This window comes from Ascidiella aspersa, chromosome 4 (genome assembly GCF_963924565.1).
Source record: "Ascidiella aspersa chromosome 4, kaAscAspe10.2, whole genome shotgun sequence".
NCBI lineage: Eukaryota > Metazoa > Chordata > Ascidiacea > Phlebobranchia > Ascidiidae > Ascidiella > Ascidiella aspersa.
Genome location: NC_139450.1, coordinates 28592761 through 28607616, shown reverse-complemented (window position 1 = coordinate 28607616; position 14856 = coordinate 28592761). Strand labels below are relative to the sequence as shown.

At 39.1% G+C, this 14856-nt stretch overlaps 1 protein-coding gene across 1 annotated transcript in view; it reads right to left on the bottom strand.

The window, feature by feature from the left end:
* LOC146157324 (complement receptor type 2-like) overlaps positions 1-14856 on the bottom strand; it is a 79745-nt gene that overhangs the window by 34330 nt on the left and 30559 nt on the right. The window contains exons 4-8 of the mRNA XM_083388172.1: positions 10961-11746; positions 9449-9647; positions 6318-6469; positions 1794-1920; positions 650-768 (exon numbers count right to left, since the gene is read on the bottom strand). Coding sequence (XP_083244298.1) covers positions 650-768; positions 1794-1920; positions 6318-6469; positions 9449-9647; positions 10961-11746 — 1383 coding nt within the window. The remainder of the gene's footprint in view (positions 1-649; positions 769-1793; positions 1921-6317; positions 6470-9448; positions 9648-10960; positions 11747-14856) is intronic.

Below are 14856 nucleotides of genomic sequence, written 5' to 3'. Positions count from 1 at the left end.
TGACTTTTTTAGTATAATTCGAAAACGAAGGAATATAAATACAACGGCCAATACAACAACGAATAGCTGCTTAAGCTTGACAGAAAAAAATTGGGACTACTCAAAGACATTTAAAGGTTCAAATACTTTATGGTGGGTTTAGTAACTCAGTCAGGCACTTGTCCGATACTCGGGCGATATGATATCGATCCACGTCTAATACACAAAATAAAAGGCCGGGTACGATTGCTGACTGGAAACTGTTCATTTGGGTTAAATAAAAGGTTCTTAAACTATTTTTACCGCGGACCCCTATTATTTTCGCTTGGGCCACGGAAGCAAGAAATTTACAAAAATGACGTCATAAACTGACGTCACAATCAAACCGACTTCAAAAATATGCTGATTTATTCATAAATTTACGTCACAATACAAATACACTTATATGCCGATGGTTTAAGTCAACGGGAGGGGGGGGGGGAATTAAAAAAAATAATAATAACTATTCAAATATACACTAATATTTTAATTTGGCCTTTATGGACCCCTAATATTAGTTCACCGACCCCAAGGGGTCTATGTACCCCAGTTTAAGAACCTCTGGGCTAAGGACTGCCGGCGTCACTTGCACAGTATTATTAAAAATATCCTTGTTTAAGCATATTCCCACCTATAGATTGGCAGACGTCCCTCAGTAGAGAGTCCTTGATACCCTCGATGTCGTCGAACTTGTTCACCGAGAACACGTGTGACGTGCTCGGCTTCGAGGCGATGTCAATCAACTCGGACCTGTGACGTCACAATCGCTTTGTTTATTTTCAAATTTAAGTGCTCGCCTCTGCGAGAGTCCGCAGAGTCTGGAGTCAAGCGCATGTGTAATGCAAAATCAAGTATTTTACTTTTCTTTATTGCCTTCTGTGTAGTTTTGTTTAATTCACCTTACCACCCGTTTATTTGTTCTGTTGCCTTGCTACTTTTGCGTTTTGCTCTTACGACCACTACTGGTTTTCCGCCTTTGTTTTAATGCTAAAGGGCAATTCCTTTTTGTAAAGGAAATTTTTTTTTTTCTAACGAACCCCACCAGTCTGGTTTTGGGCGTTGTGTGGTACAGTTCATTTGGTTTTATGAACCAGCGAGCTACAGATTGAGCCTAGTGTTGGACTGTTGGCGTTTGCGCCACTCGGCCATTCTGATAATAAATACTAATATTTAAATTAAGCGCGACATCCGGTCAGTGACAAGCCGCCAAGAATAAAATATGGCGCAACGCTTTCAGGGTATGTCTATACAGAAGCTATTGCCAAGTGTTTCGAATGCGCTTAGATTATGGCCACCTAAAAACTGTCGGGGCCGTATTTATGTGATTTTTTTAAGAAACAGGATTTAAAAAAGTATAGTAGTGTGCTTTAAAGAGACCACCTTTTTTGGCAAGATTATAAACGCTTTAAAACGAAGATTACAAATAAACCTTTTTTGGTGCTTACATAGCTCACACCCAGAAAAATTCAAGGAGAGAACCTTTCAATATTCATTTCACGACATTATAATTAAAGACGTTGTTCAGGACTTACGGAGTATAGTGTAAATCGGGATACCGCGTACATAACTTACCTGTAAAAATCGCGGACAACAATCCGTCAAAACTAAAAAAGTACCACGCACAACGCACACAAAACAAACCTGATTTACGCCAAACTACACAATACTCTGGGGGACTTTTCCCGATTGCAATATCCACTGCATCACTATATTAATAAATAATAATTACTTTACATGAAAAATAAATTAAAAAAAATATCCACTCCATCACTAACTTGAGAGCGGCTCCCACACCGATGGAAAATACAGTGACGTTGGCCTCCCTCAGTCTTCGAGCAGGTTCGGTGACCGAATCCAGGATCGATTCTCCGTCAGTGATGATGATCGCTGTCTTGCTCACTCCTGGTGAAGTAACGGATTTCAGTCTTAAGGTTGGTCCACACAAGACGGGTCTGGTGTCGACGTAAAACGTTTTACAAAAAAACTCTTTCGGTTGCGGAAAGTTGATATATTTTGACTTTGACGCCTTCGGTTAGAAAAAAATTTGCTGGTAAAGCTACGCGTTGTGTGTGAAACTGGACGGCGCTTGCGTTTTGCGCCAGACGCGCAACCTTTATGCTTGTGTACCAACCATGAAAGATCAAATCCACAAGCCGCGTTAGGCGAGCAGTTTTTTAGGGGACAACTTGTATGGCGATTACATTTTTTGAAAAGCTAACAAAGCGGACACGGAACTTTATTCGGACAGAGGAGGGCTGGGTTATGGTTGTCTAAACTTATGCAACTCAAACAGTATAAAGGCGTTTTTTCGCTTTGTAAGAATCGATAAAATCTTTGTAAAGTGGATTTTGTAGGGAAAGTGACATCTATATTTAACGTAAAACTTTACCAATATAAACGAACTATGTAGTGTCCTTAAATTACTTTTTATAACGTCACGTTTAGATGTAATTTTTTGACATCGCCTTTTAATTTAACGTTGTGACGTCACTTTAGAACGCAACTTTGTGATGTCATCTCTTAAAAAAATTCATGACCACAAAGAAAAATCCAGAAAAATCCACGCCTGTTTGTAGGTAATAACTGTCGATGATCAAACCTGACCGCAATCGCCTTGCTAAGAAGTCAACTTCGTGCCCTTTTCCTAATGAATCGGTTATGTGTGTTTTCAACAGGGCCGATACTTACTCAGAAACCATCAAGAGCAACGCAAAACCTATTTGCCAGAATTCACAAGACTCGGCGCCTTGACATTCACAACAAGAGAGGACCCCCGCGTCGCCAACCATAATCTCCTTTTCAACAAAGGCGCGATTGCAAAAACACGGCGCGAGAACCGTATACGATCCCGTTGACTTAGCGCGTCGCATTTACGGCTTGCTGGGGTTATGCGGTTTGGATTCCAGCTCCCATAAGCCAGTTTTTTTAAGTGGGTTATTTTGCCCAAGTCCCGACGAAATTCGATTCGGATTTGGTTCAACGCGTACCTATTATAGGTGTTCGAGGAACCGCTCTACTGGTGGTTACTTGACATTAAAAAAGGTCGAAAACAATTTTTATTTTTAAAGGGATAGTTTCTGCTGTTTGTTTCCATTAAATGAAGCATTAACATCGTTTTCATTAAGTTCTTTCATTAATTTCTTTTTCTTTCTCTGATCGTACCCATAAGACATACACAGCAACCCAAAGGTACAATCGCAGTAAATGCGTGCAAAATAAATGTCTATTAAGAAGTTGTCGTATGGCCAAATACGGTTCGCGCAATGCTTAAATCTCCCACTCATTCACTCTAATGAGAAAACTTCGAAAACAGTTGTGTAAAGTTTGACATGACGGACGCTTACAGTAGAAACGTCAACGTCAAGCTGTAACAGACCTTGACTGCTATCGCGCCTACAGCAAAAGTACCTGTAATTATGTTTACACAATCTAGAATGTCTATCGGCGGCTGGCAAAACGGCCAGGTTTTTATGGCTATCTTCGAGGCCGGCACTCTTTTGCCACGAAAATTTTAGTCAAAGCGCTGTGATAATTATCTAAGGGCCGGCGTTGTGTTTGCTAATAAGCTATAGACTAGCTATAGAGCAATGTAAGCGGATACTATAATTTGACATTGGACTTAGTCAGCGACGTTTGACTGCTGGAAGTGGTTGAAAGCAAATTACCACAGACTGAAGCTCAACGCAACATTTTTTCATTTTCACAAATGTCAAAACGACGAGTTGAGCTCGTCGTCGGGTTTATTTGAAGTGGTTCCAATCTAATTTCCGCATTAAATCGAGTCCGCTTAAAACTGTGTTTCTTAACCTTTTTTCGCGGCAAATCACGTGGGTTTAAAGCAGAGTTTTGGCAATATAACTAAATCTTTTTTGTTAGCATAATATGATGCGAACAAAGCACTAAAAAGGCCATAGCAGTAATGACTTTTTGAACAAAATTTGCTCAGAATCCAAAAATAACCCTAACTACTGCAGTCGGCGACCCAATTTGGGATGGCCATCCAAACAGATTGAGAAATACTGGCGTAAAACGATTGAACGAAACGCATTTTATGGGAAGGAAAAACGTACATGATGGGAATGCAAATTATATTTTGTTATAAATTATATTTTAAACAAATGCAACAAAGATGGACGGATACATTAAAACAGCATATTTGGTTGACTAAACCATACACCTTTACAGACCATATTATGCTTCATTTAAATTTAAACTCTAGGCAGATTTATTTAAGTTTGGCCTGAGTGAAAAAATTCATGAGACCAGTTTATTTTAGTATAGCGCTCTTTCAACTATTAACCACGCCAGTAGTTACAGCTATATTTTAAAAGACAGTTTCCGTTCCTTAAATCACAGTAAAAAGCACAGATTCACAGGCATAAATGGCCTTTCCACGGTAATAAAGCATATTTTAAGGCATCCCTAATGTTCACGACCCCACGCCGTGGGTTAAAGTTTCCAAGCGATTACAGGCCTTACGAAAAGCCAAACCCCGGCTGCCAGGTGGTCAACCGATTAGCGGAAAGCTGTCATTTGCGATTCGAGTTTGCGTTATGGAGATCGAATTTCGCGCGTGAAATGACGACATGATAGCCGGATTCGTTGATCCAGGTGGATCCGTCAAAAACGGGTTTCGAAATCGCAGCTTTCAGCTCGTATTGCTACAAAGTGAACAGGAATTTCCGTTTCAATTGCGAAGTATAAATCGGCTCCATTCAAGAAACTGAATTTTTTTTTGAAAGCGTAATAGAGTTCCGGGGGTTCTTAAACTTTTTTCACCGCGGACCCCTAAAATTTTCTTTCATCTCGCGTGGATCACTTTAGGCAAAAAAAATTAAAAATGACGTCATAAATTGACGTCACAGTACAAATAGACTTCATAAATTTGTTGATTTTGGTCCAAAAATGTGAAAGTGAAATGGAGTGTAAATACATTTAGTGCAAAACCGTTTTATTTTTAATTAAACTGTTTTTTTTAAATAAATTAATTACTTCTTAAATATACACTAATATTTTAATTAGACCTTCATGAACCCCCTAAAAGTAGTTCACGGACCCCCAAGGGGTCCATGGACCCCAGTTTAAGAACCCCTGAGTTAGACGGTGGGGTTCAGAATTAATTCGATTTTTTTCATTAACTGTGATTACTTTTCTGCACGATACATTTTTTTTAATTTTAAATATTTTTTCACATTTGTTACTGAAAGCTTCTCAAAGAACACGATACAAACTTTTTCATTTTATACATGCTCAATGCTTTTTTGTCATACTAAAAAATCAAACGATTTTCAACATTTACGCTTTCGTAACAAGGCTTTCGAAAACTTTTAAAACGGTGAGATATATTACATGGCTTTATACTCAGTTTCTAAGACGGAAATATGAGGAGAAAACGGATCATTCAAGTTAGGGGTCACCAAACTTTTTTCATCAAAGGCCAGATAGCTGTAAGAGCTGACACTCGCGGGTCGGAGAGCTGTTATAATTTACGATCGCGGGCGAATTTGAAATGTTTTGAAGTTAATTAACTTAATTTCCGGGCGCTGGTCTAGAATCCTACCACATTTACTAAATCAACGCACAATATTTGGGTCAGGGTGCGAGTTAGCGTTTGGGTGTGGGTGGGTCAAGTATTATTTTATTTATTATTTAATAATAATACTTGACCCACCCTAACCCAAAACGCTAACCCGCACCCTAACCCAATTAATGTGAGTTGTGGTAGGATTCTAGACCAGCACCAATTTCCGTTATAAGCTGAAACACTTTAGAAAAGTAAGGATCTTCCGCGGACAATAAAATGTAAAAGAAAGATTCTTTGTCTTCATGGATATCATTCTAAATTAAGAAACTGATGATGCCTTATAGGCGTAATGTATATATTTCTGAAAGATTTTAAGAAATGATTTTATGTTTTATCTGTTTTAAAAATAAACAGTCTTAAGATCTAATTTCCGTTATACGAAGGAAATATAAATAACTATGCAATAAAAAATTTAGTGAGCCTTGATAAATTGTCGTTCACATTAAAAGTTTCATCAAAATTTAGTGTTGAATTGGATTGGACATCATGTCAACTGTAATTTATCTTCATTAAGGAAAATATGCCGGATTTATTGACCCGGCGGGGTCAGTCGAAGCAGCTAAACCAGTTTAATCATCAAAAAAGTGTTTCAATATTCGTAATTAAAAAAACAAACATGATATTATCAAATTGAAATTCCAACCTTATTCTGTTATTCACAAACTGTTGTTACCAAGCCTAGAAAACTAGAAAATATCCTTTCCCTGTATCTTACCTGGCCTGGCGCCGTCGGCGGTGGTGAAAAGTTTCTCGCGAATGTAGTCGAGCGCCTGTCCGGTGGCGGTGTTCCCCCCAAGATAAGGGATGTTGCGGATCGCTTCTGCCAGGCTTTCCTGGGTCACGTGATCGTTCAGGTTGAACTCCGTTCTGTGAAGTTAAAACGTGCTCGAGTAAAAATCGAGGGTTTACGTAAGAGCAACGTTTAAACCAGGGGTTCTTACACTTTTTTAACCGTAGACCTCTAAAAATATGTTTTGCGCAGACCAGAGTAGGCAAGGAATCGAAGAAATGACGTCATAAATTGATGTCAAAATACAAATAGACTTTAAAAATCTGCTGTTTATGGCCTGAAAAGGAAAAGCGCAATGAAGTCTACATATAAATTCAGTGCAAAAACGTTATATTTTCAATTCAACACTTGTCTTTGAAAAACTGATTGCTTTTCAAATATACACTAATATTTCAATTAAGGCTTCATGGGCCCCCTAAAACTACTTCACATACCCTCAAGGGGTTCATGGACCCCAGTTTATAGAACCCCTGATTTAAACAGAAGTGTTACTTGTGATTGACCCTTCGAACATATATCGGGACACGAACTTTTCTAACCATGTCTTGGCTACAGCAGCTTTCAGTCAAATAACTTGGGGTTTATCGCACTAAAAAGGTCGCTAAAAATCGTAATAATTAGGTTGAGCGTTATACTAAATGATTGTAAAACGGATAAAATTGATATAACTGATTTCTATAATTGCTGTGTACCAAAGTTATTGCCCATAGTTAAATGGAAACTTTTAAATGTTACTTGCGTGTTTTCATATGCTAAGCGTCAAACTCAGTACCATAAAAACGACTTTAAATTGTTCATACTTATGCAGCAAGCCTTGTAACCAATAATGCATTTTCCGTCAAACTATGTCCCTATAATGCCTTTAGCATCCAAAACAGTAATATCCCGTGAAAGTTTCCATTGCTTTGACGTCACTGGAGCACAGGACACAGTTTCGACGCAAAACATTTCGTTGCAGTAATGCCCCACAACAAACAGAACAATCTTCTGAAGATCAAAAGATTGCAACACGATAACATGTCGCTGTCCCACGCATAATGCATAGCGACAGCTTTGAGCCAGCAATTTAAAAGTTTGAAATAGAAACAACATTTCGCCTTGACCGTAATCCTTAAGTTTAATCCCTAAATGGCCCCACTTGTCAACGGCGGCGCGCATATCTTTATTTTTTATGGCAAGGATGTGTATTTTGATCTTCCAAGGCGATAGGACTGTTATTTGATAGTACTGTTTATACTGCAAAACGGCCTTAAAATTAGTAGCGCAAAAATATGTTTGCAAAGTAAAACTGTTTGCGTCTACAATCATAACAACGTCAACGCAATTTCTTTTTCGTGAAGTGCAAGGCATAAAACTTTTTTTACAATGGATTTCGCACTAATGAAAGGTTAAATGTGAACAAAACCAATTCGCAGGTGGTATTGTTCAAAATACACCGACACTGTTTATCCGAGGACCGATGCCAAAGTGGCGAACGATATTTAAAAACGGAAAGCCAGTTTTGTCTACGGATACTTAAAATTGCCACAAAAGCAACCACGTACATGAGAGTTGAACCGGTTTGGGCGCCGTGACGTGCCTAGAATCACAACAATTAGCCTTGAACCGTGCTGAGAAAACAGAGCCAGCAGTCGGGTCGGTCAATTACTCTCCTTTAAAATATAGCTGGGGACAGTCGTTAAAAGCTTTTAACGAAAACGTTCCTCTTAGTCCTAACTTTTTTCTTCAGCTGCAGACGGTGTTACAAATCCCTAAGAAACGCACTGGTGGCTAATGAACATTGGACAAAAAAACGCGAAAAAATTGTTTTGCTGTTGGCCTACTTTTTTTCGTCAAATTTCTCGCCATAGCTAGGAAACCATTAACTTGGCACGCGGACATTAGATTTCCATTTCCAAATTAATTAGAAAAAATGATACGACGGCTAAATTTAATTGCGGCAAAATTTTTTCAAATATTTTGGTTATTTCAGGGTTTTGCTTTATTCCCAATTACTTGAGGGCTTTCTCTGTTAGTTTGCACGAGAAACAGAAAGCAGTGTTTCAAATCCCCATTGAACTTATTCGTGGAACATTCCAGAAGAAAAGCGAAAAAAGATAAAATTCCGCCCGGGCGATTTTTCTTTCGCGATTTTTGCGCCGTCGGAAACCAAAAATGACGTCACGCATTTCTTCGGCCGACCTGCGCGTCGTATCTGATCGCGCGTACGTCACAAAGCGCGACCACTGTGACGTACGATGACGTAGCAACAAGGAGCTGGTGTCCGAATAAGGAAATGGGCCGACTGCAATGTCCTTGGACTTTGCGACTTAGATAGGAGTAATGAGATCTGCAACAGGCTTGCGGTGAGACCTAAGGTGGTGTAGGTTACAGGATGTCCAGGTCATTTATACTGTCTGGAATTTGGATGTCTTATATCCGAAGTCGAGTTTCTGTCGGATACACGTTTGATCAAAGGGCTAGGCCGGGGGTCATTGCGTGGCCCCTTTAATGGGTGCTTTGCTGTGTGGGTGCGTGATACTACGCGCCAAAATTTTTTTTGTACCGCCATATTTTAAATAGATTATCAAAAAATAGAATGTGAACGAAGGTATGAGAGCAATATACGGGCAATTTAGGCGAAACTTTTTGAGTGTACAGGCGTAAAAAATGCATTCAATACTGGGATTGGTTTAATGTGGTGTGCTTTCATTGTATCTAACTGAAACATTGTATTTGTCTAAATCGAAATTCGATCGCATAAGCTTATTCGGGTGGTTTCAAAACATATTTTTTACATTTGGTAAAACGAAAATCGAATCAAAAGGGGTATTATTGCATCTAAAAAATACAGTTTTAATCCAGGCTAGAACGATCAACTATACTGGGCCGACTCGTGTATTAAAATAAATCATTTTGAGGTATCAAATCGAAAGAGGCGAAATCTGACATGCCACACTTATTTCGAGGATCAAGGCGCTTGTTTTCAAATCGTTACCGAGTTCAGCTACAACAGAGCTCCCGTCTACGCACGTAAACGGAGGCGTCCGCTTATACAACTGACGCAAACTCCTCACCTGGCGTTGTCCGAGTACTGAGCGATTCCGACCAGGACTCCGTCGAATCCGATCGTGAACGAGTCGATGAGGCCCACCAGGAAGTTCTGCATCTTCTCGAAGTTTCGCGGACCCACGCTCCACGATCCGTCGGTGAGGATGACCAGGTCCGTCTTCTGCGCTCGCTTGCACCTCTCGATTGTTCCGCTCCGGCGCGGCTCTGCCACATGGGAGAGTCATGTTTAGGCATGCCCGGTAATATCGGATAGAAGCCGTTACCCGATGCTACGTGGCAGTGTTGTAAACAAGTCATTTTGAAACGACTTAAGTCCCAGTCAAGTCTTTTTCAAAAGTATTAAGTCATGTCCCAGTCCAAATCATCGGTTGCCCAAGTCAAGTCCCATTCAAGTCAATATGAGAGCAAGTCAATTTCATGTCATTGACATAAAAGTAAACTGTTAAACTATGAAAGTTGGTTAACTTGTCCGATTATGAGCAACAATTCAATTAAAAAATAAGACAATCGCAATGTACAGCAATAAAATTGTCTAATGTACAAAACTTGAGATAAATTTCAATGAAAAATACAAAAAAATAACTTAATTCCAAGTCAAGTTATTTGTCTAATAGACCTAAGTCAAGTCAAGTTATTTAAAAAAAGTGACTGAAGTGCACTTAAGTCAAGTCAATGACTTAAGTCATTACAATACTGGTGGTACGTCCGTCGCCTATCCGAAATCAAATTGATATGAAAGTTTCAGCCTTTTGTTAACTAAACTTCTGACTGCTAAAGTAAATTTTGGCCTGATAACCTGAAAAAAAAAAACATTTGAATGTTTTAACTTTATATATTTAATTAGTTTGGACATAGAAATGACGTCATTTGGTATAGGATTGAATCACTATAATTTAAAAAAAAAAATCGGGTATCAGTATCGAACTGATATCCAGCATCCCTAGATATGTTGTTTAACATTTTGTGAACTAGTCGCCCAAAAAAGATTCCAGTGGAGCCAATATATATTCATGAAACAACTGGCAGCACGCAATGGTTTGTGCCATTGTTGTTCCTCGGTTTGCCGATTACTGTTGTATGTGAAATTCAACAGTATTTCCAGACGGTTTACTGCACAAGTTAGACCCCGATACCGTTTGTTTTAAAAGACTTACAGGATAATTTGCTGGAGATCAAGGTATTCCTTGCATTAATGTGAGTTTAGGGTACTGCCGGGAAAAAAGTGTAAGTCTTCAATAATTTGCAGCAGGATCCCATGACTTTAAAATGTCAAAACTGCTGCCTGAGGTTGGCCTTTTTGAACTATTTTAAACGCGGTTAACAAAAGATAAACATAATAGTTGCTGTCAGTATTTTGACAGTTGAATATTTAAAAATAAAAGAAATAAATTAATCCTGCCTGATACTTTGCAGCCAAGATACGAAACAATTAGGCGATTATCAATTAACATGTGAGGTATAAAGCAAGATATGAATATGAAGATAAAACATTTTTTACGTATCACGTTTAAACTCACGTTCCGGTCGAAATTCAAATTCGCCTCCTGGCCCTACACCTCCAGCGGAAAGCCTTCCACCTTGTGAAGAAGACGAGGAACTTCCGGAAGATGATCCACCACTGGAAGAGGAAGAAGACGAACCTCCTCCGGACACAACACGGGATGAGGAGCCACCTTGCGAAGTGATAACGACCCGAGATCTGCCTCCGTTTATGGAGGAACCACCGCCCTGGGAAGAAGATTGTCCACTCGAGGAGGAAGAAGAGGATGAAGACGAACTTCCTCCGGACACAACACGGGAAGAGGAGGAGCCTCCTTGCGAAGTGACGAATCTGCCATCAAGTCCTCGGGAAGACGAAGAGGACCCACCATGGGTGACTACGACTCTTCTTGTGAAGTTACCGCCTCCTCCTGTTGAAGAAGAGCTGCCATGGGTGACTACGACTCTTCTTGTGAAGTTACCGCCTCCTCCTGTTGAAGAAGAGCTGCTTCCTCCGTGATGAGTGATTACGACTCTTGAAGATCCTCCTCCGGCGTTGTCAAATCCGTCCAATCCTCCTGCGGATGTTGATCCTCCGGAGGTCACCACGACTCTTCGGGAAGAGCCCTCTCCCGTAGATCCTGAAGATGAAGAAGATCCACCTTGATGCGTCACAACCATTCTTCCCGATGATCCTCCTCCTGTTGTTGTGTGCGTCGTGGATCCGGAGTTTGAGGTGACGTCGAATCCGGGGTCGTGGACGTGTCCGGGTCTTCCGTGTGTTCCGGCTTCAAGGAGGACTCGAGACACCGGATTCACGGGCTCTGGATAATAAAGAAGCTCGGTAAAAAGAAAAGAAAAGAAAGTCGCCTCAAAATGAACTTTAAAAAATTGACTTGAAATAAATTAAAAACGACTGAAAAAACAATTTAAATCATTTTAAAATAAAAAAGTACATAATCTAAGTAACATGTACTACCGAAAATTCACTTCGGGTAAGTTTATTACCGTTACTGAAAAATCAATTGACGTTGGTTTAAGACAAAAAAGTGAAAATGAAGTCGCCTTAAAATCAAAGCTTAAAAATATATCGACACCCCTTAAAACAAACGAAATAACCACAGATTAAAGTCACTTCAACATAACCACTAAAATATTTTCATTAGTAAATATATTCTTATTGGCAGGGTAGCTTAAACTTAGAGAATAGTGTTTTCAAAATGTTCTAAAATTATTGCAGGAAATAATGCAAGCTTGGTATATGGATAATTATTGCGCGAACTCGTATTTCGGAGTGTAATAAAGTCGGACGAAATAATGTCTGCTGAAGAAGTTGGTCAGCACCCAATAATTTGCGGCGCATTTTCTCGGTTATCAGCGCCATTCAATCTGCGGCCGAGACAAAAATGTAGCAAGTTATAAGCGACGGAAAAAAACGCGCACTGCTATTTCGCAACCCTTGCTTTTTCCCGGCCCGAACGCCAGCTGTCAGCTGTTTTGAGTGACGCGGCGTCGCGATTTGCAGATCTTATCTAGCGAGTTAAAAAGGTTGACTAGCCACTTCGCTGCTAGACAGACCGGAACTGACGTTTGCGCTCAAGCCAAAACCTAAAAAGCACCGTTGTAACGACAGGCCTAATCGACAAGCGCTTGTCAACCGATTGGCCCAGCTCTTACACCGGAGCTATTTCGGTTTTGGTTAAACGGGCGGATCAAAGCTGTTCGTCGTCGAACGTACAGTTTACTTGATTTAGAAGTTACGACCATTGACAATAGTCAAGTTATGCAATTAGGATTAAATTGTAACAATTTTTTGCCTTAATCCTTTGGCTGCCACCCTTTTTCTGTGAACCGAAATTTTAAAATAAAAGTCGGCCGATAGGTGAAAAAGGGAGCCGATACATCCCAGTTAAAGAACACATCAAAATCGAGTTTAAGGTAGCTCCGTGAATATATTGGTCAACAAAATAAGAACATAAACAAAAGCACCAAAACTTGTTTTCGGGGTAACTTTATAAAAGTTATATTTTTTTCAATAAGTGATATCGTTGCAATAAAATTGAGTCGAACTTTTGCGATGGATTCCACATCCAGTCTGTCCGAAAAAAAAACCAATACATTTATTTAAATCAGTTGTTCTCAACCTTTTTTATTTCGTGGCCTATTATTTGTTGCACAAAAAATTTGTGGCTCAATAAATTTTCTTGAAAGAAAAAAAAAACATAACAAAAGACAACACATCATGTTTCAAAACAGAATATTTATGCAACCGTGCACTAGTGAGATACTTGCTGCTGAAAAATAATTTTACATTTAATTTACATTCCTTCTCAATTCCTCCCCAAGCCATTATTCCTGGAAAATTAAGTATAGTGACACAAATGAAAGCAAATTTTTCAATAAACCTAGCTTTTTTTAAATTGGTTTGTGGCCCACCTTAAAATGTTTCCGTGGCCCATTGGTTGAGAACCACTGCTCTAAATGACTCGCAAAGCATTGGACATTTCTGTTGTTAGCGCCTTAACCAATCTTAATCAATGAAATAGCTTGATGTGGATAGCCACAATTTCCGACATAATTAAGATCGACCGAAAGATCGCACTTTCGCCATAAAGAGTAAACCAAGTAGACGAACTCCAGATGCGTTAAACTGCGATTAAACCGTTCCAGGCAGTTAAATGGAGGTGGTAGGAAATTACATCTGACATTTTCCCACGTATTTGAGTGCGTGTGGTAAATTAAAGCCGTTTGACGTTGTCATTTAGGAAATGAAAAAGACAATATACAAACTGTTGCTACCAGGCATAGTAATATTAATCAAAAACAGCTCCTCTGGTAATTTGTCTCTTAACTAAGGTTTACCCAACAAAAAAAACAATGTTGCGTTTTAAATTCTTAAATAAAGAACCCTCGATTTCGACACTTCTTTCACCACTTTTATCATTTTTTTAGTTATCAGTATATAGACTAGCAGTAAATTTAATATGTCGTTCTTCAATACAGATTAAAAGTATTGCACTTCATTATGAAGAAAACGCTTGGCTTGCAACCCAGAGTAGGGGTTCTTTAAACTTGGATTGGTGGACCCCTAGGTGCACCTGGACAAGTTATAGGGGGTCCATGAAGGCCTAAATGAATTCTTAGAGTACAAATTGAACAATCAAATAAATATTTAAAAAAAGAGTTTAATTGAAAACAACGTGTGGCACCGTCTTCTCGTCAATTCATGACGTCATTTCTAAAATACAATTGTACCGCCTTGGTCCACGAGAACCGAAACTCTTTTTTAGTAAACTGCGTTAAAAAACTTTAGGAACCCCTGCCTTAGAGCTAAGTCGTGAAAAAACATGTTTTGTTGGCCACGAAACCTATTTTTGGTCAAATAAAATATAACCTCTATCTTGCAACCAAAATAACAAAGTTTGTAAAACTGCCATAAGACCAGAAAATATTTAAAGACTCGAAAAACAAGACAATCATTACAGCTGTGATACTATAAGCAATGTAGAGTCGTGATTTGGCTGAAGTGAAAACGACCAAAAAGGTGTAGTTTACTACAACTGTTGATCAGTTTACTTTAAATTTCACGCTTTGCCGATTGCAGACCCTTGCAATTGCCTTTTCGCATTGAAAGTACGATAAATTACCAATATCGCTGCTGCCCGTGTGCACGTTTAGCAGATACAATCGCCAAGTGTTTAACATCAACAAGATTTTAGCTCTACTGAACAACAAAAGTTTTAGGATCTAATAAAAGGAACGTTGATGTTGACATCGCTGATCAAAATACATTCGTTTTCCCCATAACAGCATTTCCAAACATTGAGGTAGCCCGAAGTTAAAGGGTTAGCAATAGATTTTTAAACAAAATTTAATCACTTGTAAGACTACAACAAGAAAAAAAACACGTTTTTTTGTTAAAGAAATATTTTGC